The sequence below is a fragment of the Calypte anna genome, chromosome 2 (genome assembly GCF_003957555.1).
Source record: "Calypte anna isolate BGI_N300 chromosome 2, bCalAnn1_v1.p, whole genome shotgun sequence".
NCBI lineage: Eukaryota > Metazoa > Chordata > Aves > Apodiformes > Trochilidae > Calypte > Calypte anna.
The window spans coordinates 101316549-101343695 of record NC_044245.1 but is presented as its reverse complement, the minus strand read 5'-3'; the positions used below and the strand labels follow the sequence as shown (position 1 = coordinate 101343695).

General features: G+C 41.5%; 1 protein-coding gene across 3 annotated transcripts in view; it reads right to left on the bottom strand.

Moving 5' to 3' along the window:
• EPB41L3 (erythrocyte membrane protein band 4.1 like 3) overlaps positions 1-27147 on the bottom strand; it is a 145277-nt gene that overhangs the window by 44202 nt on the left and 73928 nt on the right. For 2 of the 3 annotated variants that reach the window (XM_030444627.1, XM_030444626.1), the window contains exons 2-3: positions 23726-23925; positions 16882-17079 (exon numbers count right to left, since the gene is read on the bottom strand). In XM_030444627.1, the coding sequence (XP_030300487.1) occupies positions 16882-17079; positions 23726-23914 (387 nt within the window). In that variant the 5' untranslated portion in view covers positions 23915-23925. The remainder of the gene's footprint in view (positions 1-16881; positions 17080-23725; positions 23926-27147) is intronic. The other variant, XM_030444628.1, reaches the window with a different exon arrangement.

Below are 27147 nucleotides of genomic sequence, written 5' to 3'. Positions count from 1 at the left end.
TGAAGAGGCCTAGTTAGGAATATGTAATTAAAGCAACTGAAGACTCCCTCTACTCTTGTTAATTGCTTTCATTTTACTGTGTGCCCAAATAAGCACGCCAGACAAGGCATCATTGCTTTGGGAGGAAGAGAATGGGAGGAGAGAAATGTAAAGTTAAAAATTCATAAACCCATCCTAAACATTTGCTTTCCACCAACTTGGGGTGACATATCTAAGGCAATGGAAGACTGACAGTCTCATGGTTACTGTGGGTTATAGGTTAATCCCAAAAATGTCAACTGATTTTTATCAGGATCTTTTTGACTTCTGAAAAAAGTAAAATCTGAATTCATGCTATGAAATACTGGCCCCGAAAAAGAAGAGTTCATCTGAAAGGTAAATATGGCTATATTCTCCTCTAGAGATGAGGGTTCAGCATCAAGGTGGGTACCAATATGCCCAGTTGTGATTGGTCATTTTTGGGGGACAGTGCAGGACTGCCAAACCAGGAGCCACAGCATCTTGAAGGACATGTTTCTGAGCAATAGTGTATTCAGCTTTGGGAAGCCAAGCCTATGCTCTTGCAAGAAACAGAATTTGCCTGGATTCTGGATTCTGATGAACTTTCCTCTGGCACAACTACGTTCTGGTTTGGGAAGCACCATCCAGCACATAACATTTGAATTCTTCCTGATGTCTTCTTTATATCTCACTAAATAGCAAAGAAGGTTTCTTGGGGGTCTTGTTAGTAGTTAGTGTCACCTCTTTGTATTAAGTTGCTGGTTGCTCATTTCCTCATTGCTTATTGTAACATCCACTTTTCATATCTTGATTGCTACAAGGTTTATTATTACCTGGCAGTCCTGATGGGAAACAGGGTAAACAGGAGTCTATGTTTTGCCCTGGCAGCAAAGGCAGCCAGAGGCATCCAGGGCTAGAGTAAGAAGTTCTGCTGGCAGGTCAAGAGAGTTGATCCTTCCCCTCTACTCAGCACAGGTGAGACATTCCTATAATGCTGGGTCCAGTCCTGAGCCTTCAATACATGAGAGACATGGATGTACTGGAAAGAGACAAAGGTCCTTGTGAACAAAGGTCCACAAGGATGATGAAGGGACTGTGGCATTTTTCAAATGAGGGAAGGCTGAGAGACCTGAGACTGCTCAGCCTGGAGAAGAGCAGGCTCAGGAAGGTTTCATCAATGTGTACAAATATCTGATGGGAGGAGTAAATAAGATAAAGCCAGACTGTGCTCAGTATTACCCAGTACCATGACAAGAGGCACTGTGCTCAAAGTGAAATACAGAAAATTCATTTAAATGTAACAAAAAAACCCCAACAAGACATTTTTAGTATAAGGGTGGTCAGATGCTGGCACAGATTGCCCAGGAAGGCCGTGGAGTTTCAGTCCTTGAAGATTTTCAGAACCCAAGTGGACAAGATCCTGATCAATCTGCTCTGGGTAATCTCCAGAGGTGCTCAGCAGCCTCAGCCACTCCATGTTTCTGTGCCTATTAATGAGCAATACATATTTTGTGACTGAAGTGGTAATGCATCTATAGCAAAGGCTTGCAGGCTTTTTTCACTTTAATAATGTTTATCATAAGGGCATTACAGCTTCTAGGCTTTGTCATAATAGAGGAAAATTTTCTTATTTTTCTACATTAAGAAATACCAGACATTGTACACTGGTGTTTGCTGGTGAGAGCAATTTACTTTACAATTTTGTTATCCACCCAGAACTAAGAGAAGGTAGAAAAAGTGACTTTTTTAGCTTCTTGCTACAAGTGGTATATAACATTTTAATCTGATATTATGGCCTTATAAGAGGACAGGGGTGGGATGGATGGTTATAGGCTGAAGAAACCAATGTGGAAGAGTTTGTGTATGGAGTTCTGTGGAAACTGCTTAGGGGATAGGAAAGCCTTTTTGTGACCTTCAGCCTTGGAAGGAGGGAGAGGCTCAGCTCCAAAACTGAAGAGGAGCTGGAGAGTAAAGAAGCTGCTTCTCCTGCCCCTTGGTGAGTGTGAATTGCTGGCTGGCACAGCTTGCCAGGTTTGCTGCTGCTGGCTCCCTTCACTGAGAGCTTGACCAGAAGGCTGTTTATTCCTATTCCAGCTTTGAGCAGCAGCCCTGCCCTTTATAAAGCTGCAGGGAGAAGGCTGTGAAAAGTGTGAAGTTTTTGTTCCCAGACTTTTGTACTCATTTATACTGTTCAGTCTATGTTTTGCATTCTTTCTGGGGTCTTGATTTCCCAAACTTAAGCAAAGTGTCTCTTTTGCCACATCTGCACATTTCGTTTCATCCCATTGATGCCTGAAAAACAGCTAAGAATATCTAGAGCAACACACCTTGATTTGCTGGATAACCTCCAACCTACCAGATTGCCCATCTGCCGCAGTTTGATTTCAGTGGAGAGGCCTCCATGCTGAGGACTGTCTCCACTTGGGCTTCTTTCAGATCAAATTCAACCCCTCTATCTAACAAATTTCTCCCTGGAGAAAGGCATTGCCACACTGGGAATGGTATCTCAGTAAGGCCATGGAACCTCCATCTCAGAAGGTTTCAAGACATTGCCCATCAAATGGCCCACCTGGACTGATTCAGCACCACCAGCTACCACCCTGCTCAAACCAGGGACTTCCCCAGTCCCATCCAACCAAGGCAACCAACCATCCAACCAACTGGGCTCCCTGTGCACCTCTGCAGGTGCTCCTGGGTTAATCATTGTGTACCTGATTGAAGCGTAGACTGACAGTCTACTCTCATGGTCTATTTTTACTTATGAGCAGATTATCTCCCTCCCACTGATAGAAAACCAGGATAAGGAGCTCAAGGGCAGAAAACAGCCCTCTCAGCTTCCTAGAAATGAAAGCTATTGCAACCTCCAGTGTCGCATTTTGAAGTGGTTCTATTTTTGTGTCTGATGCTGCAGTCTCATGTGGATGCAAAATGCTGAGCAAGGGCTGGGGGAGGAAGCTGTCTGCAGTGTGCAGGTATACCCCTCCTGTATGAAAGAGATCATGTTCAGACCATGTTTTACAGACGAGGGAAAACCCAAAGAGAGAAAGAGTCCTGCAGCCAAAGAGCTATCAAAAGATTAATTTTCTCCCACCATCAATGAGCATCTCCACTGCATAGTACCTAGAAGATCAGGGTGCATCCCAATGAACTGAAACTCTGCCCAGCCCCTTCCCCCCCCTTCTCTTTGGTCAAGGAGCATGGCAAGACAAACAAGTACCACAGCTGCAGACCTGGGTAGTAACTGGAAAGAGTTTGCACGCATCTTTCTGCTCCAACACACAGGCAAACATGACACCACCACTTTCCTCAGAAAAGCTGTCAGGCAACCAGCAAAAAACACAACCCTAGCACCAGCCTGGCCTTAAACTCCCTACAATTACTGTAATAACTCTGGTTGGGCACAACCACTGGAAGAAGGACAAACAGATTAGTGCCCTGAAATCCCGGTAGGAATAATTGGACTTTAACTGATGCTGAGGTTATCTGGTTCACATTCCTAATTAGCATCTGCACTTTCCAATGGATCTTAACAATGCTCAGTATAAATGTGTGGGCTGGCTCCAGCCTTGTGTGCTGTAATGTATTTTGGCATGTGGCTGTACTAACCTCTTCTTTCTTCCCTGTTCTTTCTGGCAGCGAAGTGTTAACCAATTTTTTTCACATTCGCAATGCACATGATGAAGAAGATTCTTCATCAGTGTCCAAAACACCAATTTTCCCTCATTTTACTGTTTCAATTTACAGTGCATTTTGCACGCCATTTTGGACAACACTTTGGTTTCTACACTGCATGGGCCATATGGTGATCTCCTCTGTGCAAACGCAAGGAAAACACTCATAAAGATTAAAACATATATGGGCAATGAATAAGTAGCATTCACGAGGGGAAGTTTCTCCCTCCCCATGTTTCAGCTTCTGCAATTATTCTTGCAACACAAACAAGTGTAAATGATTAACTGGTTGTCAGGAATACTTTGTACTCGCCGCAATGAGTGTTTGCTTCCCACAAAGTCCCCCAGCTGAGTCTCTGAGTTGCTGAATTCCAACCTCCTGACGACACGCTTTCTCATTCTTTCCTCATGAATTACCCAGCTTATACAAAAATATGTCCAATTCCAGAAAAAAAAACCCAACCCATTACTTGTGAAAGCAGTCATTTCTTGAAAGTTGAAGTGTATGCAGGCTTCCTAGATCCCTTTTGTACTGAGACCCCCATTTCTGAGAAGGGATTTGACTGTCATCAAAGTGTCATAAATTTATATGCATAAGAAAATAACATGCTTAATTTAATGCACATAATGTGTGCACACACAAACATACACAAAGTGAACACACACACAGCACAAATGCTCTGGTGACCATGTAACAGCACCTCTCCATCTACAGATTGTCAAAATCAGAGGTCCTAAACTCACAGTCATTCTGGTAAGGAGCACATTTTTATCTGCAAAAGAAATAAAAATCTATATACTATGACATTGACTGTATTTTTCTCTGAAAGAGTTTGAGCTGGTCATGATACAATGGGCTGAACTGAACAATTTTATAAGCTAAGGGGAGACTACAAAGATGTCATGAGGCTAAGCGGGAAGAAAATAGAAGGGCCAAAGTTCAGCTAGTAATTAATCTGGTTGTTGAAGATAAGGTTATAAAAGAAGATAAAAAATGTTTCTATAAATACATGAGACCCAAAAGGAGGGTTAAGAAGAATCTCCATCCATTATTGGATTCAAGGGTAAACAGCACCACAGGCTGAGGTACCTAGTGCCTTCTTTGCCTCAGCATTTAATAGTAAGACCAGCTCTTGATATCCATCCCACTGAGCTGGAAGACAGGAAGGGGAGCAGAATGGAGCCCCTGATTATTAGGAAGATGGTTGGCAATGTGTTGCACCACCTAGACACACACAAGTGCACAGGACTGGATGGAATACACTCAAGGCTAGTGAGGGAGCTGGTGGAAGCATGCACCAAGCCACTTCCTATCATTTACCAGCAGTTCTGGCTAACCAGGGGGGTCCCAGTTCACTGGAAGTTAGGAAAATTTGATGTCCATCTACAAGAAGGACTGAGAAGAGAATTTGGGGAGCTACAGCCCTGTTAGTCTGACCTCAGTGCTGGGGAAGGCTATGGAGGTGATCATCTTGAGTGCCATCGCATTGCACATTCATGACAACAAGACCATCAGGCCCAGTCAGCGTTGGTTCATGAAAGGCAGATCCTGCTTGATGAACCCTATCTCCTTCTATGACAAGGTGACTTGCTTAGTGGATGAGGGAAAGGCTGTGGACGGTCCAGACTTTTGTAAATCCTTTCTCACTGTTTCCCACAGAATACTCTTGGAGAAGCTGGCTGTTCATGGATTACGCAGGTGTACTCTTTGCTGGGTACACACCTGGCTGGATGACAGGGCCCAAACAGTTGTGAATGGAGTTAAATCCATCTGGCAGCCGGTCACAAGTGGTATTCCCCGGGACTCAGTGTTGAGTCCAGTTCTCCTTAGTACCTTTATCAATGATCTAGACAAGGGGATTGAGTGCAAGCTCATGGGTAAGTTTGCAGATGACACCAAGTTAGGGGTGAGTGTTGATCTGTGTGAGGGTAGGAAAGTATTGCAGAAGGATCCTGACAGGCTAGATTGATGCTAACTGTGTTAAGTTCAACAAAGCTAAGTATAAGGTCCTGACCTTGGGTCACAACTACCCCATGCAACACTACAGGCTTGGGGAAGAGTGGCTGGAAAGCTGCACATAAGAAAAGGACCTGAGGGTGCTGGTTGACAGTAGGAGAATATGTGCAGTGTGCCCAGGTGGCCAAGAGAATCCCAGCTTGTATCAGAAGCTAGAAGCACTAGGGAAACAATTGTCTGCCTGTACTCAGCACTGGTGAGGCCTCACCTCAAATATCAGGTTCAGTTTTGGGCCCCTCCCAACAAGAAAAACATCAAAATGCTGAAGTGAGTCCAGAGAAGAGCAATAAAGCTGGTGAAGGGTCTGGGAGAAGTATCTGAGGGAACTGGCGTTGTTTAGCCTGGAGGAAAGGAGGATCAGGGGAGACCTTACTTCTCGTTACAACTACCTGAAAGGAGGCTGTAGGGAGCTAGGTATTGGCCTCTGCTCCAGAATAACAAGTGACAGGACAAGAGAAAATGGCCATAAGTTGTGCCAGGGGAGGTTTAGATTGTATATTAGGAAAAATTTCTTCATTGAAAGAGTTCTCAGGCAGCGGAACAGGCTGCCCAGGCAAGTAATGGAGTCACCACCCCCCGAACTATTTAGGAAATGTGTAGATGTGGTGCTTAGGAACATGGTTTAGTGGTGGACTTGGCACTGCTAGCTTACTGGTTAGACTCGATGATCTTAAAGGTCTCTTCCAACCAAAATGATTCTACAATTCTATGAGAAGCACTGCACTTTAGACTAGAAAATTTCCAAATAGAGAAAATTTCTAAATAGAGAAAAAGGAAGATAAATGGAAGTAATTCCAAAGAAGTTTAACTTCATTTCACCTCTACATATTTATTTTTTGCTTTTTCAGAACAATTCCTTTTGCATTCTTTACACTTTTCTAGTTTCTCTCCATGAGGAAAATAAGATGAAGGAGAAAGGTGACAGAGTGGATAAGAACTGGCAAATTTCTTGAAATCTATTGTTTCTCAACTGAAGTCCCTGAGTGGGCAGCATCCAGGTAGAAGAAGAGGATGAATAATCTTTCCTGGAGTGTTAATTGGCAGAAAATCCGCTAGCTTACTGAAATACATCTTAGAGATGACATGTCTAACTTACAGGATGACAGCTTTTAAAAGGGTAACCTGACATAACCATTGGAATTTAGGCCCCTACATCCCCCGCTGCACTGGCTGACAATAACACTAGCAGTTCCAGAAACATCAGTCTTTAGTTTTTATGAAAGTTCAGCAGTTGAGTGACATTCTAGGCATTATACAAAACATTTTAAAGAAAGTAGCTTCTCCTAATGGACAAAAACTTTGCTGAAATTACTGGTACAATCTTGCACACCAAAGACAGCAGTGAGACAAAATGACAAACAAACAACAAATACCCTATTCCCTTCTTCCACACAGGAAAACAGAGAAAAGCTTGCAGATAAAAGAAATTAATTCATCTCGTCCTTTTACTCCAACTCTTTTATGTTTCTTAGGGAAAAAAATTCTTCATTTTGGCATATGCAGAGTATTAAAAGTGAACATCTATGAGTACACATTCATCCATTGGATGAACACAATACTCTTTATCAGTATGTAAGCAGTTTACCAGCACATGTAGGAGATACTGAACAAGACCCTTCTGCCAGCCTTTCAGGTGACAAAGAAAACAAAGGTAATGAAATAAAAGCTTCAAAGAAAAACACATTAATTTTTTTGTTGTTGCTGTGAAAAAGAAAAAAAAAAATTAATAATTTACATACTGAATTACACCCATGAATGAACTTCACTGGTCAACTGCATTTGGAAAAGTCCCATTCACAGTTCCAAATACAGTCTACTGAATAAAAATATAGTCCAATGTGGGAAGATCTAAGAGACAGGCAATCTCAAAAAGATATAGCTAAATAAAAGCTGTGTTAAAAAGACTTTTTTCCCAATATGAGTATACTTCATATAAACAAATGCTCTTCTTCCTGAAAGCTGCATGCCAATAAAAGCTCTCCAATAGTTCTGTTTTTTTATTGATCTTTTTATGTGTGACTCTGCATATACACCAATATATTCTAACACGTACTAATAGGTAACCAATATATACTAATACTGTAACATAAATCCTGGAATGTTATTTCCCTATTCTCTGCTTCTTAATACAGAATTCTATGCATACAGCTCTGCACGTATAAATGAACACCACAGAAGAAGACCAAAAGTAGACCAGAAGATACTTTTAAATTCAGTGAAAATGGATTATTTTCTTTTTTCCTCCATCATGGTAGTACTGTACTTAATCAGCTTATTGATACTTATTGCTGTATAACACATTGAGATGTATTACTACTCTTGAAAATAACTTTTTCTGACACTTAAGTATTTAATACAATACAAGCATTTAGATAAATATATAACACTGACAGTGCTATAGCTACATACCTGTGCCAAGCATGAATGACATTGTATAACGTGACATAGTTTTTATCAGGGCAACCTTCTTTAATGCCATTTGAGCTTCCAATCCTAAAAAGCCAGCACTAATCTAAAAAAAACTCAGGGGACTGCTAAATCCCAGTAAGAAGATTGGTGACCTAGTCCCAATTCTGGCATCAAACCAAATTAGGGTTTTTGCTTTCCACTGCAGCAGCAGAGATCACACCAGCACTGGCATCACACGACCTCTCAGCATACCCATGTATGTGCTACACAGCTTGTGTGCTCAGGAATAAAGCTTCGCTCATGGGGATGCAAAGCAGCAGCAGAAGCAGGCACCTGAGAGATAATAAATACTCTGGTGCAAATCTTTACACGTGGAAGCATGGCTGGATGTGCACAATGGCTACAGAGATACCTATCAAATGTAATGGTTATCAAATGACTTGGCATCCCAAGTGCATCAACAGAATTCATCCTGTAAAAACTGAGATCTGGCAACAGCTTACCAGTACTAGTCCTCCAATAAAGGTAAAGAACAGTGGATACTTTCTCAAACAGCAGTTCAATTCTCAACACATTGATTAGTCTCACACATTTACTAAATCTTGATATAAAACAATAAACTTTATTCCATGATTTTGGAGGTTTTTCAACCAACAAAGCACTCCTCCTTGCTCAGCGCTTTCTGGAGAACACAGATTGTTTGGGCTTGGGTTTTAACTAGATGTGCAGCTGATCCACTGGCTTAATGCCTCCTGGCTGCCCTCCCACCTCCTTCAAGACACTCTGCCATAACTCAAGTCAATCTCTTGGGACTCAGTGCAGCAGTTGAAGCTTTCCAGTGGGGGATTATAAATATAAATATTTTCCTTATTCCAGTTTTACTTGGATGAGCTTGGCAAACATTCACCTCTCTTGTGTAATTGATAAGTAAGCACAAGCCTAGCACCAACACAGCAATGGGAACCAACAACTACCTGTACCATAAATGGTTACTAGCATATGTCAGCAAAAATCAGTCACGAACATTTTGGTTATTTTCAGCTGAAGAAAGCTCTACTGTCAACATAGTCCGATTTACGGAGTAATCTTGCCATATGAATTTAAAAGCCACAGAGCTCTCCCTGACCTACATTGACAGGCTGGAGTGGAAAAAAAAAAAAAAAGAACCACTACAAATCATACAAAAAAAAGATGCTTTTGAGACAGGAGTGGCAGCATGATGATTGGCCTTTTAAATCTGGGGTACCTTAAGCAGTATCACACCATCAACGCTGGGGTTATCAAGAAAAACAACATAGCCCATTCTCAAGCTATATCCAAGCTTTACCCACTTCAGAGCAAAACCATCTCTGCCAAAGCAAGATAAAGCATGAGGGACAGACCTTGCTGCCTATCAAAGCTTTGCTTCACAAACAGGTACTTCCTCACCACCCAGCCCAATCTCTGATATTTTGTTCTCTGCATCAACAGACAGGGATAAGAAAACATAAAAGCAGCTCAGCAATACTGCATGGAGCTCAGCTGGGAAAAAAAACCCCACCCGTATGAGGTGTTAGGATTTTGTATGGTAGCTTGCATTTTTTTTTAGGTGATGATAATAAAGTGCACATCTACTTGGTTTTAGTCTGGGCACAGAAACTCTGCTGACATGAGGACAGCACCTATAAAATGGTCCAACAGAGTTAGAGATTAATTCGGATGGCTCAGCTGGGAGCTGAAGCAGCTAGCAGGCAGAAACAAGACGTGAAATATGACAAGATGCAGCAAGACTTTGCAGAACCATGACCAGGAAGTGACAAGAAAATCAGTAACTTCTCTGGGAGGACAGGCATGGGACAGATGGAAGAATGGACACTCTGGCCAGAAATAGCAGGAGGCTTTAAAACCAGACCATCCATCTGGGGAAGGCAAAAGGGTAAGTAAAGCCCATCACCCACCTGTTTCTGATCTCTGCTTAAGCAGAACTTAAAAACTTGTGTGGAGGTTGGGTGTTGGCTGCACCAAGCACCCCAGTAGGAAACAGAAGGTTCTGCGGGGTGAGGATCACCCTGGCTGACAGACCTGGCTGACACAGTGTCACCCTGGTGAGGCCATCAGCAAGGATGCTGGCAAGGACAGGACCCCTGGAGCCAACAGACCTCTATCTGCCTGTAGTAAAAGGTGGGTAAAAAGATCACCCTCTTGTGGGCTCTTGCAAACAGGTTAACCAGCAATGAACCTTGCAGTACCTGGGTTTGTTTGCTTGTTTGTGACAAAACAGTTTTCAGATGGAGAATAAGCTCCTGTTGCCTGGCTCATGTCCAACCAGTGCACCAAGGAGAGAGAACCAGAGGCAGCACCTCCCTAGGAAGTTTTCAGCTAATCATTTATTCCCTAGAACATGAAGTTTCAGTGCAGCTGAAAATACTTGTCAACATAGGCTGGCCTCTGTCAGTAAGTTTCACCATTACAAAAAAGAGCTGGTGCTTCCAAAGTATCAAAATGAAGATTTTTGTCTGTTAAGCCCATCATTTCATCAGCCAGATCATTTTCAGAAACCACTAATAAAAGGCAGGAGACTAGAGAACTAGATGCAGAAAATGGCTGTGGAGAGGACACATACAAATTTTATTTTTTGTTATTTTAAACTTTAGGCATTTATTTTGAGTGCGACCATGTCCTCTGCTGTGCCAAAAAATGGAATTTAAAGGCCAAGCTGCTGGTTTTCTGGTATGCCATCTGAAGGGGTGATTTGGGTTTAATCTTTGGTTCTACTTCAGTCTCAGTAAAAAGCTTGGATACTAACTAGGGGACATACAAGAGACCCCAGCTGTTTAATCACTCAGGTGTATTTTCCTACCAAGGCTATAAGAAACCTTCTCCCTGAATAGCATGCAGCCCAGATGTTGACAGCTGCCAGGAGCTGCTGGGGAGCTGAGATGAGCCTCTCCTGGCTCATCCTGGCAAGGAGGAAAAGCTTCAGCCCTCTGAAGTGCCACATTAGCATCCTCCCTCAGTTTTTTGGCACTTCCAAAATGTCTGGCTCAACCTGAAGGGACTTTTTTGAAATTTAGATTTCTTTAGCTTCAGTGAAAAACCTGAACAAAATCTGCAATAATAATTAAAACACTAAAAAGGTAGCTCAAACATGTTTAGTTTTGTTTCCACCACCAAATTGAAGCAAAAAGCCTTTTTCTGTTCAGCCTCTGAGTTGACTACTATGAGCTGAACAACCTCAGTATCGATTTCCAGAGCATTACACTTCCTCAATTGACAAGTATTTTAACTCATTAAAAGCTGCAGACAGTATTTGGAAAAAAAGCAAGCCAGAAGAGTTCCACTCAGCTGGAACACATTCAGGCAATGCTGAGAGTCCTACTGACATGTGTCAGGTAACATAGATCTTAACTGAATCCCCTGGCTAATCCAAGCCAGCCCTTATTAGTGGGTCTGGGGACAGAAAACATTCTGTGTAACAAAGATGGTGCATCTCAACCCAGTCACATTTACTGAAACACATCCCAAGGAAGGAACAAAAACCTAAAACAAAGCTCCTCATATTAAATTAACTGAAATGTAAGCAACGAGTAGGTCAAAAGGATAAGACTGTTTTAAAAAATTCCCTCTTGCATTCAGTAATCAGTTTCACATGCAAAGGCAATTTGCAAGAGACTGCGTGGGATTTATTAAACAATTAAAATGTGCAGGGGGTAACTGAAACTTTATCCTTTAGCATGCAGAGTGCATCTTATTAGAAAGGTTTCCTTCCTGACCTCAAACCCCACCTCGATAGGGATGAGAAATTCCATCTTATTAAACTTCCCATGCAAAAGCAGCGTGCAGGTCCATGCTGAGATGGCTCCGGGGGAAGGGTTATCCCAGACACCATGTGGGAAGGGGACAGTGGGGTCATGGATTCCCCCACAGCCATACAGGAAGACAGAAGGGTTTTTCCTCCAAGGTAGTCATGCAAGATAGGTTTGGAAAACCAAGAGAAGAAAGAAACCCATGTGGCATGGCTTCCTTTCATTTCTGGCAGTGGTGGCAGAAGTAAGTCTGCTTGTTCTCTTATTTTTCAAGCCTCTCTAATGACCATCTTTACTTACTTTTCAGGAAAGTATCCATATACTTTCACTTTTGATTCAAAAAAACAATCCAGGTGAAACACAGTATTTTGTCCTATTTGAGAATCCATTTATTTCATGTCCATTTTGTCTCTGAAAAGGAGCTTCAGCACATACTTGTTCAGGGCAGAAAGGGACCTCTTCACTCCAGTGTGTTTCTGTCCACATTATAAACCCTGAATTCAAACATAAGCAAATAAAACTTCCCACCATTTAACCTCAAAAAACACTACTCTGAAGTTGCCTGAAGATGTGGAGAAACCTGTTAAGAAAATGGAGTCTCCAGCAAGGAGGAAGTCAGAGGTTCATCACAAAGCCATAGCAATGGCTACAGCATGGGACACCCAACTACTGCCCACGTCCCAGAAGAAGCATGACTGAAAAATCTGGATTTAAAAAAAAACAAACAAACACAAAACATAGCATATTTTTAACAATCCCCTTCTACCTCAGCTGACACCCATCCACCAAGAAGAGGAGATATCAGTAATGGTTTCTGAGATGTCAGCTTTCTGAGTGCTCTGCAGCCTACCTGGATCCTACAGCTATTCACCCTGTTTGATGCAGTGCTGCAGGGATGCCACAGACAGGCTGCCATGGAAACACTTGTTTTCATTTACTGCTGTCCTGCACAGGCTGATACTTCCTGCAGGTTCCACCTGCATTTTTTTTTTAATTAAAATGCAGTAGTCTAGACAACAGAAAACTGAGGTGGAGCAGAGTGGGAAGAGAAGGGAATAAATCCTAGAAATAGCATAGTTGTACTACAGCATTTGAAAGCCCTTGCTTAAAGTGGGAGGAACCCAGAAATGAGTTACTTCTGCTTGTTTTCTTGTATTTTAAAATACCCAAAACCCTGAATTAGGGTCTTTCACGGTCTTTTTTAAGGTTATCTGAAACTAATTTGCAGTCTTGGGTCTTGCTTTATCTTTGGTTCTTTAAATAAAAAAAGGCAAAGTGTAACTTGCCTAACTGAGAAGTCTTGAGCATCCTCTTTGCAGTGCAGTTCTGGCCCCAGTTGTGGACCTGGCTGCTCTTGACAAAAAACATTTCTGGTCCTGATGCTGGCTGGGAGAGTGCAATGAAGAGCCCAACAGATCTGCTTCCATCAGGAGTGGACATCTAGGGGGCACAGCACTGCACAGCATCCCTTGCAACAGACTGCATCCCTTCTGTGATTTGAGCTCCCATTAGAAACCTCCAACTTCTTCAAGACATGGGAGAACCACATAGTGACCCTGAGGCTGTTTTGTCTTTGACAGATGGACAATGTCAGTGTACACCAAATACTTCTCCAAAACCCAACAGTTGCCCCTGGACAGGCAAAGAACTATCAGGTGGTCATCCCATCTCTGAAAGGAAACACCTCTCTTAACTAAGCCTCCTGCCATCATCTATAGGCTCTCAGAAGAGAGTGGCAGGAGGAGTTCAGATGGTAACATGGTTTATGGTTTTGGAGGAGGAGGAATGAACTGGTTGGGTTACCAACTTCACCTGCTTTTGGCTTGCAGGTTCTTACTGCATGAAAGAATTTCTGGGTCAAGACAAAGACAGCACACAGCCAGTAAGACTGTAGGGCCTCAAAGAAAGCTTTCACTTGGCATTTGCTAAAGATCCTATCACAAAAAAGGATACCACATTAGATGAACCACTGTTAACCTCAGCTTTGAAGCTACCTCTGCTAAATTTTCCCCCACAGATGTATCTTGCACAACATGAAAAACTCATGGTGTCACAAATGCAACATACTGCATGTAAGAGAGACTGAAAGAGCAGAAGGCAGGGATAATGTTCAGCATTAAATATGAAAGATGAAAGAGGGGCTTCTGAAACAAAGGACACCAAGAAGCTAATGGATTAACTACACCTGCCTGAGAAACATCTCAGCCTGTGAGTACATGCAATTTTGGCTGTCAGGTCATTAACTGGATGAGCACATAATTGATCAGCTGTAGGTTATGCTATATTTGAGAGCAATAAGGTCATTTAAGTGATATTAATATTTAACATACATAAAAGCATTTGCCTATTGCAAAGCACCCCATAAAGTAACAAATGGATTTCATAATGATCCTCAACTCCCAGACAAGGGAATGCAATTCTAGACGGATAATTATCTGGCCTACACCCAAATCAAGACACCCTCCACTGACAGAGGTATTATTCTAGCTCAAAATTAGGCTTCTAAGTTTCTGGTCCTCCTAGATTACACTGCTTAGTAGCCTTCAGTGGGCAGAAGGATGACACACAGACACAAGTAGAAGACAGGAGCTGACAACACGGGATGACATTTCTGACTCACATTCACTAACTGTCACATCCCTACCCTGGGCCACCATTCACACCAAAGGTGAGTTAAAAACAAGGAAAGAAAATATTAAATATTTGACTGCCATGTGTTGTTTGTCCTACTCCCCCTTTTTTTAGAGGAATTAATCTTGGGAAATTTACTGGCCTCTGTAATTTAGGTCTTTCAGTATACTTTTAAAATCTTTTTTTCCACCAGTTTAAAGGGATACAGTAAGTTCACTTGTAGGTGATACTTAAAATATGATTTTTCTGAAATGTGACTGGTTATTCCTCATGCTACCACTCTGAGTTTCTGTGAAACAGCCACAGGACTTTGTTATTATGCACAGCTGCTGCAGGAGAACTTCACTTTCAGCCTCCTACATGGTTTCCTGAGACAGACCCTCAGTCTCCCTGCCCCACAAGCTCCCTTTGTACATCCTGTTTCTCCCTGGGAAAAAGCAGCACAGTGAAAGTTACCACACTTCTCTTGGCTGGACACAGCATCTTTTTGCTGTGGGTAAACTTTATGTACATGGAAGTGGACACCCATGGGGATCCACCAGCTGTTCCCATGGGCCAGAGTGGGATGTGCCAGCACGGTACCTGCAATTTTATTCTCAATACATGCAGTATGCTGCCAATACCACCCAGGAAGCTTGCGAAGTCTCAATCATCCATGTAAGGTTTTGTACATGCACATGTAATTCCAGCTGCCCTTGCTCCCTGAAATATTTGTGCCTCCTGTCTAGTTTCTGTTTCAATGCACCCAATGGTCTGCTCATCATCATAGCTTTGCCATTTGAGGATTCACCATTCTATCTTTCTATTCTCTTTTGTCATCAATACTACATTCTGCCTTGGAAGTCTAACCAACTTAGAAACCAATAAAGCAATCATTGATGATAGTCAACACAACTTCAAAATATTTCAGCAGTGTAAATTGTAAATGGTCAAAGGAATACAAAATGTATACTGGACATTATTCAAGAACTATTCACAACCTACAAAGCCAAGAAACGTGACAAGCAATAAAACATGATGGTTTCTACATGCTAGCAGTTTGACACCAGCTCCAACAGAGCAGAATTGAAAAACTGAAACTTCCTAAAAGAAAGTATTATTCACAGCAATTTTTTTTTTTTTTTTTTCATATGTGGAAGACTAACACCAAACTCCCTTTCTGATCCATCTAATATTTTCAGAAAGCTGAGCCTGCTATACAAGGTTTCCATAGAAATCCCATTTGGAAAAATCTGCTTGATTTTATTCCATCAAGTGACTCACATTTTATAACCAAGTAGCAAAAGCTAAAATGAATTAGACTCTTTCAAAGCCCACATTAGTCATTTTTCCAGCTTAATGGTTCACACACTACTCTTGACAGACAAAACTGGGACCACAGGTCAAGAAATGACAATTTAATAGTCACAAAGTGTGTGACCAGATAGCTATTGCTAGTCTGACTGAAGCAAAACAGGTCTTGGCCGGTGAAACTGAAGATTCTTGACAGCATGACTGCCAAGTTGCTTTATGAGTAATACAACCACAGCTCCTGTGTTAGTATAGAAAATATTGGCCCAAAGTGTAAAGCTACACACAGTTAAATAGAAATCTGGAAGTTTTTCCTTACTTGCCATTCTCCAAAGTATTTAGAAAAATAGCACCTGGAAGATGCAAGGGTTGAGCATGACCTGATTGTGAAGACACTGAGTCCCAGTCAGATACTCCTTTACTCCACCCTCTCTCCTTGGTATTCCTGTGGGTTCCCCTTTCAAGTCTGCAGTTTCTCCCACTTCTACTTTTATAATCTTTTGTCCGCCCTCCCAAAAAGCAGGCTTCTGACCAAGTCCCAGCAGGAACAGCAGGTTTCCTTACCACTCTGTCAGTAATTTTCAGACACGGTTATGATTCACAGACATCACGGAGAAGAACATAAACCACACCACTCTCACTGGTATTTGCTCCTGACATTTCCCCTGCCTCTCCTGGGTGCCTCTCTAGCCCCCTCTAACTTAGTCACAGAATTACTGTTTGGACAGTGACCTAATGTGAGTCTCAACTCAGCAGAATACCAGGGAAGAAAAGAGCCCTGTGGGATCTAAATCCACCTTTGTTTATGGGCTTTCCTACCCATAACTCATTTTCTGTGACAAGTTCTGACATAAAATTAATCTAAAGTCTCTGGCTGTTCCATGCACTGCTCATGATCCTTCATCCAGCTCAAATCCAATCAAAATCTTCAACCTTCAGAGAGAAAAAAAACAAGCATCTCTGTGCTTGGTATTAGCAAAATACCAGATCATTCATACTTTCGCTTAGATTAATGAAATAATATCATAATTTTCCTCCAGACAGGATGAAAAAAACCAGAACACAAAATGTAATTTACCTCTACTTCACATGTATACTCCGATCCATCCAGGAGTGTCACTTTGCACTGCATGCTTTTCGGTTTCTTGACAATCTTTAGAGGAGACCTGGAAAGTTTGCTAGATGATGATTTTTGAGAGAGCTTGTCGTCCTCCAGCTGCTGGTATTCCAGCTGTTTTGCACACGCAGCAGCAAACTCCTGTTCTTTTTCTGTGGCCTATAAAGACAAAGAGGAACACATTTTTGAGGTGAGAGAAACTGATCAGGCAATGCACAGTACACACATTGCACACAGGGATTTAAGTGAGCCTAGTGTGAGGCTGGGATGAGAAAACCTCTGATGCAGGACAGAGTCTTCTTTATCTATTGAAAATACTTCCCATATTGCCCATATTCCTCCCAGCCCCTGCTCCTCATGAGGGAGGGGCATGCATGAAAATACTTTTGGCTCCTACCTTTTCCATAGGTACAAAATCCTACTTGGGATTCTTGGACCTGTTTGGGTGTTTGTTTGTTTGTTGGAAATGCTGATTAATTGGTCAGCATTGTGATGAACAGATCCACCCTCAGTTTCTTGATACTACTTTTAAGTCCTGTCCCTATTAATTTGTGTGAAGCTTCTAAGGTGTCATACAGAATAGGAAAATACCATCAGGTTTGCACTTATTTTGCTGTCAGTGGGAAAACAGACCCCAGAATGAGAGGACAGACCTGCCCATGACACTGAATTTGCAGGGGGTCGTTGACATACCTGGGAGAAAGGCTCCCAAGCACTTCAGCAAGTTGTTAAACAAACAGAATGAAACTGAGGGCCCAAATGACTGCTGACTGATGGACAATAACTATAGGACCAGAGGCTGAATTCTGCTCTCCACAGATGTCCGATAAGACTTACAGACCAGCAAAAAGTAGGTGCTATTGGAAAGACAAATATACTGCAGAAGAAACAATCATGGTTACTTTTGCTTGGGTTTATCTGAGGACCAGACCATCTGAAGAGCTACCACAATGCTGCACTCCATGGCACTACATGAAAGCAAGCTCTACAGCATTTCAACCTCCTAGCAAGAGCACTATGCTACAGTCATTACATTTCTCATCAGTTATGTCCCTGATAGTCTCCAAGCAAAACCTCAAGTGGAATGCAGGAATACCTAAGCTAAAGCTTAAATGAAATTAAAAATTTAAAAAAATATAAAATCTTTCCATTATCTCTCTACAAGGGAAAAAAACCAAACCAAACTGGTTTGGGTCTGAATTATTTCAGTGTAACAAGCAAATAGCATTGCTGGAAATATATTGTAAATTAATCCTCCAAATCTGTTTCCAGTTACTGTATATAATAAACCTTCAAGAGAATAGAGCAAATCCATGCAAAAACTTTAATCTGCTTTGAGACCAGAACAACCTTGCATCATACAACCAGCAACAACAGTGCACAGCTAACTGACAAGGAACTTTCCCTGAGGGGTTTCATATAAACAAGTCATAAGTTTCCCCTCTGCCCTCAGGTGAATGGGGGAAAGAAGAATTTGGAATCAGTCCTACTACCAAAAGCACCAGCTCCCACCAAAGCTCCAGCAAACTGCAAAGAAAGAACTCCAAAGAGGAAAAGCAAAGCCAATGCTCCTCCTTTCCCTGCAAAAGCAGACAGAACAAAGGTCTCCTGGGCTTCCCTTGGTTGGAAGACAGCGGGACTAGAAAGATAAGAAGCAGTACAAAAGCTGCTTTCAGAATCCACCTCATCCCCTGAGCCGTGGACGTTCTTCCCCAGGAGTGGCCCGGTGCCAGCTGGCTTTTCCCCCACCAAGCCCCAGCATTGGAGGATTCTCTCCTTTCAGCTCTGTGCTCAGCCATCAAGGTCCTCACATACCTTGAAGGCTGGAGGGAGATGAAGGGAGAGGACATGTCAGCAGATGAGCTGTTTGCTGAGCATCCGATGCTCGCAGTGGCTCATGAAGGGGGAGAGTCTCCCCTGGCTCAGGCTCTACTGCAACCACAGCCAGCTGGCAAGTGGTCCAACCTACTGCAATAAGAGAAAAACAAGACTGAAGATGTCTCCTTCTTCACCAAATGAATGGAAATCATCCTTCACAGGAGCTTCGTGAAGGATGATTTCCACACGTTTGGTGAAAAAGGCTGCCAAGGAAGGTGTGCATGCACATAGTGTGGCTACAAAAGCCATTCAAGGGCTGGAGAAAATATGCTGCAATACCTGGTGGCTCATTAGGTTTCTTGCATGAGAGTTAACAGACTGGCCTCAACAATAAACAATTAAAAAAAAAAAAAAGAAAAAAAAAAAAAAGGATGCATGGAATTTATCTTTTTCAAAGCTGCTTGAAAATAGAAAGCAGCTTGAAAGAGAAAGCCCACAACAACAAAGGCACCCAGCAACCCTTAGAACCATCTACAGCCTGCAAACTATTTCAGTGAATCCTAATGGAATGGTGATTCTTCTCCTTCATGAAGACACTCAGTACCTCATAACTTCAGCAGTTCTTATTTATAAATCATGTTTTAAAAAATCGTATTAAGGTTATTTTGTGAAGGTTCCCCATCTATATTAACATCAGGGGGATTGTGTCTAAGTTAAAATCATACAAAGGTTTTTCTCACATTTGTCTGGAGAACAAAACATGCCAAGAACAATCACAGAAGATTCCCCCAAACTATGCTGACATGTTCAGGCACTGAGGTACTTTCAAACTCTGTTAAGCCTCTCCTTCCTAAAGAAACCTGACATCCTGGGTATCTAGAAAAAAAAAAGTGGTCAGCAAAAAACTCGTATTCAGTGAATTATTCTGCACTCTTGAGGCAAAGTTCTATTTTCTCCTACTTTCTCAATACTGCGTTTTTGCAGTATGTTCAGCATTGTGCACTAAACTGCAGTACAACACAAGCTGCTTCAGGGTTTATGTTTTTTGAGTGTAAACTCTCTCACTTCTACCTACATTACTGTACCTTCCTATGACACAGGATGTTCAACTCCTTCTGAAGCTGGATCCTTCTCTCAAATCAAGCCTTTGGAGCCACAAGATTCAAAAGTAATCACCTTTGACACTTTACAGCTTCTCACTGAGGTATGAAGTGATATTACCAAACTTTTACAATGTGTGAATCCCATCTACCTATGACAGTTGCTCAGAAATGCCAGTGCTCAAACCATGCAATGTCTTTTTGCTCATTTTCCATGAGACAGAAAGGCAGGAAGATAATAAGACTGCATCATGATATCCGATAGAAAGGACTCATTTCTATAGTAAGTTCTAATCTGAAGTTGAAGAACCCTTTTTGTCTTCATTAAAATGTTCAATATGTATAGGATAACAGCAAAAAGTCATAGTCATGGATCAGTAACTTAAATCTTTCTTCCCAAGGCTCTCTCACATGAGCATCAGCACTGGCATTTTTAGTGATACCATTGCCAGTAGCTCTGTCTCTTAGTGATGCATTTAAGTAGTTCTTTCCCGTGATACAGACACTTAAGACACTACAAAATATACTGAGCAGGTGACTGCAGTCAGTTTACAACAGCAAGGTTTGGATTCAATCTGGTATTCTCAATGGAAAGGTCCCACATGCCCCTTCACTAATATGATTCTTCTATTGAGGCTTCTGCAGACACGGGCTCACAGGTGACCTTTGGGAAAAGAAGGGATCATGAAACTCACAAGAGCATCTCATGTCTCCAAAGTCACAGCTCTGTAAGCACAGATAGGTTTGGTGCCTAGAGGTCTTGTGGGTTTTTAGTTGTTGTTACTCAGGGGTTTATTTTGTGGGGGCTTTGTTTGTTTGCTTGGGTTTGTTTCTTGAGGTGAAAAGAAACTTAGGATGAAAAGATTACAGAAGGTCTGGAAGAGTGAAATTATTAAAATGTAGGCCTATGACAGAATTACACTTAAAATAATGACCAGTTTGTGCAGCACCTTTCTGTTTTGGACAAGCAGTCCTGTCTCTTTTGCCCAAACTACATGCAGTTTCTGATCCATTTCAGAGACCAAAATTGTCCCAGCACATAACTGGTGGATGTTGAGGCAAGAACAGAGAGGTCTTTAGTGGCCATGGATTGAGGCTTATCAAGGGTTATCAATGATAAAAATGATTAATAATAAAAAAGGATTTTTTTCAATGCTTGATCTTCAATAGCAATAAATACGAGAAATCCTGCCCTGCCCTGCCATGCCTATCTCTTGAGATATTAAGTCAGACTTAAGAAACTGCTTTTATTTTGGCCCCAGAAACATTTGTTGTCCCAAACATTTAGTCAGTGCAATCATAAATGAGGGAGATTAAAAAAATACTTACCCCCCTACTTTTCCCTCCCCAACAGCAAGTTTGGGCTGTAGCTCTGGGTACAAAAACTTAAAATTCAAGACAACAGTCAGCCCCAAAGAGAGCTTACACAGGAGCATTTGTGGTGATTTTAAAGAACAGGTTACAGAATCACAGAATTGTCATGGTTGGACAACACCTCTAAAACCACCACATCCAATTGCCAATGCCTCTCCCCCCCAAAAAAAAACCCCAAACCAAAACAAAAAACAAACAAACAAAAAATCTCTCACCATGAGCGTGTCCTGAAGTGCCTCATCTACACGGTGTTTAAATAACTTCCTGGGATGGTGACTCCACCACCTCCCTGGGCAGCTGTTCCAGTGCCTGACTACTCTCAGTAAAGAAATTCTTCTTAGTATCTTGTATAACCATCCCCTGGTGCAACTCCAGGTCATTTCCTCTAGTTCTACTGTTTACTTGAGAGAGGAGGCCAGCACCCACCTCTTTACAACCTCCTTCAAGGTAGTTGTAAGAGAGCAATAAGGTCTCCTCTCTGCCTCCTCTTCTCCAAACTAAGCAATCCCAGTTCCTTCAGTCTCTCCTCACAGGACTTGTTCTCCAGACCCTTCACACCCTGGCTGCCCTTCTCTGAACTCCCTCCAGCAGCTCAATGTTTGTCTTGTAGTCAGAGGCCCAGAACTGACTGGGCTGGGGCTGGGTCTCTGCTGCCCCTTGCTGCACAGCACCCTCCTGCTGATCCTGCTCTTTATCCTTGGACTCAAAGTCCGATCTCGATTCTGTAGTCATGGTTGGTTATTCTGTAAAACAAGGTAGCAGACCTACTGAGTACAACCTCAGAGCTGGGAATTTGTAGGCTAGGCTTACAAAATGGAGAAACCTCAGTCATAAAGTTTTATTCTTACACTTGAGGTGCAGCCTCACCAATGCCAAGCACAGGGGTACAGTCACTTCCCTTCTCCTGATGGCCACACTATTCCTGATACAAGCCAGGATGGTGTCGGTCTTTTTCGATATCTGGACACACTGCAGGCTCATATTCAGCCAGGTGTCAACCAACAACCCCAGGTCCTTTTCCAAAGGTAGCTTTCCAGCCACTCTTCCCCAACCCTGCAGCATTCTATGGGACTGTTAGTACTGAAATACAGGACCCAGTACTTGGCCTTGAAACCTCATACAACTGGCCTCAGCCCACTGATTTACCTTTCATGATCCCTCTGCAGAGCCTTCCTATCCTGAAACAGATCAACACTTCCATCCAACTTGGTGTCATCTACAAACTTACTGAAGAATCACTCAATCCCCTCATCTACATCATCAGTAAAGATACTGAGCAAGACCAGCCCCAAAACTGAGTCCTGGGGGACTCCACTGGTGACAGCCCAACAATTGGATTTAACTCTGTTGACTACAACTCTCTGGAACTGGCCATCCAGCCAGTTTTTAACCTAATGAAGAGTATATATATCTATGCCATGAGCTGCAAGCTTCTCTAGGAGAATGCTGTGGCAGACAGTGACAAAGGCTTTACTAAAGTCCAAGTAGACAATGTCCACAGCCTTTCCTTCATCTACTAGGCAGATCCCCTGGCTATACAATGAAATCAGGTGAGTCAAGCAGGACCTGCCTTTCCTGAACCCATGACATCTGCTTGATGCATCAGCACTCTCTCCCAAACAGGTAAAATTACAGGACCCCACTCCAAACAATCTCAGGTGTTTCAAAGGGTAGAGGTTAGGAGGAGTAAGACAGATGTGTTCCACTCTTCAGAGGTGAATGTGATCAGATAGGGGTCATAATCTTCTGGAGCTAAGGGATGCAATTTGCAGGTACCTCATTAATTGTGTGTCACTTACCCATGAAGAATGTCTGTTAATCCTATTGACTGGAAATTATTAATGGGAAAAAGAAAGCAGCTTCCACAAATTTAATAAGTGCAACAATGAACCAAATAGAAAAGCATGTGATAGCTCTTCTGAAACCTATTACATGAAAAGTTAAAGTAATTATAATGCAGTCATTTCAGAACTATGAGAAGCTTAAGGGACCACAGATTCTTCATGGCTCACACATCAGACAAGCAAGCATGAAATCAGTTTTCAGCAGGTGTCAAAGAAGAAATGAACTCTGGAAATATTTCCAGCTTATTAAAATCTAGCACTGTTTGCCATCTAACGCAAACACAAGATTGAATATGTTTCCTGTTTAGCTAATTAGACTGCCCATATATTTAAGCACTAGAGGCAGAAATGAGCTAGCAGTACCTGGTTTTAAGAAAGGCCTTTCTGTAAAATACTGGGTACTGGCTGGTGGCTGAATAGCAATTGACACTGAAAGAGCAGAGCAGGGCATGAATTTCAAAGCACTCTGCATGAGAACTTTTTTTTTTTTTTTTTTAACATACAAAATACCAATCAGTCAAAATCTACACCACACCAAACAGCCTTTCATGAGTATCTGAATACATATTTCCTCTCCTAACCACATCAGGCTCATTATTTGCCAGGAGCAATAGACAAGCATTCATACTCATGTATGAAGTGAGTGCACACATGCACAGGCTTCCTTACCTGCTCCTTTTTCACAGGTGTGCTGTGGGCTGCCACAGCTGAGAACTGCTCAATCTCCTTTTGATGCTCTTCGCTCAGCTGCTGCTGGTCCTGGGGCTGGGTCTCTGCTGCCCCTTGCTGCGCAGCACCCTCCTGCTGATCCTGCTCTTTATCCTTGGACTCAGAGTCCGATCCCGATTCTGTAGTCATGGTTGGTTATTCTGTAAAACAAGGTGAGCAGACCTACTGAGTACAACCTCAGAGCTGGGAATTTGTAGGCTAGGCTTACAAAATGGAGAAACCTCAGTCACAAAGTTTTATTCTTACACATGCCCAGCCTTTAGCAATTCAGTTGCTACTGCTGGTCCAATGAGGATCACTAGGAAAGCTTCCCTGGTGCAAAATATCACACTGAAGTTACATTTTGACATTCAGTTCTACACAGTGCATAATTCACTAAATAAGAGTAACAGATTGAGAAAGGCTCATATAATCAAGGGCTCTGAATCCAACATAATTGACTGCTGTTTGAGTTTCTAAACCAGGTGAAAACTTTTGAACACATTTAAACTTTTCTTCTTTACATTTAAGTCAACAAGTCTTGAACTCCTCAAGACCTGCACTCCTTTTTGGAAATAGAATCAAGTACTTTTGGTAATTCCAGGCAACATATTCACTAGAAATATCTGAAGTGGGCCCACCAACATCAGTGCAAATGTAAAACTGTACTTAGCACAGTTCTGTCCTTCCTGTTTGAATTCACCCATACTTAATGTCATTTCTTTCTAAGAGCATCCAAAAGAAAAGATAAAGTCCATTAAGTAATTCTAGAGTGTTACATTTAAATTAAAGTGAATATGACTTTACTTGAAAGTCCGTTCGAAATTAACTTTGTCCAGTGCTAAACCAAAATGAAAACACTAGCAAGGTTAACTTAAAATCTTAACTATTTCAGCTAGTTTCATTACAAATTTATGGTTGGCACCCAAATCTCCAACATTATAGCACACCCCAGTTTTAAAAAACACTGTGATTTTGTACCAAAACAAGGATTTGAAAAAGCCAACTGTGTCAGTTCAGCAAAAAGAGTCTGCTTTTATGCTCGCTACTTCTATGCTCATGGCCTTATCCTTGAGCATTTTGCTTTCAAGCAACTCAAAACCAAACCACTCTGCTGCAATCTATTTCTGTTCATCATCAGATCATGATTTCTTAACCTGGTAACCATAGCTACTATGTAATTATGAGCAGTTTCACAGAATACACATCTTCTAATTCATCTCCTAGGAAGCCACTACATAGTAACATATACTACAATGTGTACTAGTAGGAACAGGTTTATTAAAAATCACAAAAAAGATTGAGGGCTTTTCTTTGGATATTTTTTTTTTTTTTTTTTTTTTTTGCGGGGGGTAGGGGAGGGGAAAGAGGGTTGTTTGACTTAAACATTTAATAAGCCACATTTTGAACAGAAAATGTTTTAAATGAGGCCAATTACTATTTTCAGACACATTTATGTATTCTGTGTGTTCAAAACTAATCCCTCCAGTGAATATATGCCTCTGGACAGCAGGCAAGTGCCCAGCATTTGCACTGCCTGTAAGGATGGGGGTGCACACTGCTACCTCCTGCATACCAACACAACACCAGAGAGAAGCAGAACTAGAAAGGATACGTGGCAGACTTATGCTTCAGGCCACATTTTCAAAGTGCTAACATGTAACACGCTTGTTTAGGAAGACAACACAAATTTCTATGCTCAAACTGACATATTTATATGTAAAATACCTTTTAAAATGTGTTGTTTAACAAACTGTCTTTAGCATCTACAAAAAGCAATAATTAACTCATGTTTTTTAACATGTGACAGTCAGAGAGGCATTCATCTAATTAAACTTCAGGTGCCCACATATGAGATGGTCACTTTAAATCCAGAGGAGAAAACCAGACATTTCAGAGAGCGACTCATCTGACCTATTTTAGATGTTTTCCTCTAGCTGAGATAAATCACATACTAACAGGACTTCATCTGACTCGCAGCAAAGGAAGCCTAAAAAAAAGTTCCTCCGATGTAGATCAAACAAACCCATACTTCATCTTCAATTCTATTAAGCCACTCTAGTAAAAATTAAATTGCAGAACAATCTTAACCTCTCAGGGTCTTGTTTTACCCATCTGTCATGTCAACATGGAATAAACTGTTCTTCATCTGATGCTACAACAGTTTGCCTTGTTTTAAAAGTGCCCAGGTCTCCACAAACTTCGCAAATTTTTCCCCAAATCCATGTTTTGTACAAGTGTATGAAGATACTGGTTGAAAATTAATCAGAAAATTAATGCAATAAAAATCAAACTATACATTTGATTTTCTTTTCCAGAAACTATGAATTACGAGTAAAAAAATCTAACTTTCAGCTACAAAAATAACTGTCCACCACCAAACAGCATAGGTGACCAGTACAAAGTGTAATGCATGGAAGTTGTAGCACAATGTCTTTTTTTCTCCCCCTCTTGATATGAGTTACAGCAGTATAAAACAGAAAGGAACTATCAGACTTGCTGTTTGAAAGCAATCACCCAAAGTGTCCTGAGGCACTGATCTACTAAGAATCAGATTGCCAGTCAATACTAATCAGAAGTTGTTCTTCCTCCAGGTGCCACCACCACATCTCTGGGAGCTCATCTTTGCACCCTACAGAGCTTTTTTCCTAATGGACATTTCTATCCTGGCTGATGGTGAGCATGGAAGCACAGCCATTTAAATTAGTCCCATAAAACACAACTTCATGTAGCATCAGATGAACACAAGTTCTTTTTACCAGTTATAATTTTGAATCTCAAGGAGCAACAAACGTGATTCTTAACGACTTCTGGGACATTCTCACATGAAACAACCTGATAATACCATGAGTTACTCTCTGGACCTTGTTTTCTTTCCAGTTACTTGAGCCCTCCTTGCTCCAAGAGTGCTTTTTCAAAAAATTTTTTGCGCATTATCAAATCTTCTACCATAAGCAATTCCCTGGATATTACTCTTGTCATTAGTCAGACAACAGATGGATTTAATTAACCCAAGGTTACCCATTTCCAAATGTCTTCTTTATTTTCCTATGCATACTAATATGTTTAATAACAAATACTGAGAACAAAATACAATTGATTTCAAACTGTTATCTTACGGACATGAACAGAAGCAGAGCAAAAACATTTTGAATCTGATTTCTTACAAACTCTGCCAATGATTGCATTATTACAACTTATCTCATTCCATCTAGTGCTGATTGAAAATACTTAACATTCCTCTCTCAGTGCAAACCAACAGGTTGTTTTGCCTTCCTCAGCAAACAGTTGCATATCCAAACATACTCTGAAATAATTTCTTTTTTTTTATAAATGGCAGAATGATCTTTCTAGGAAGAGGAAGTTTCACTTCTTGGAAGAAA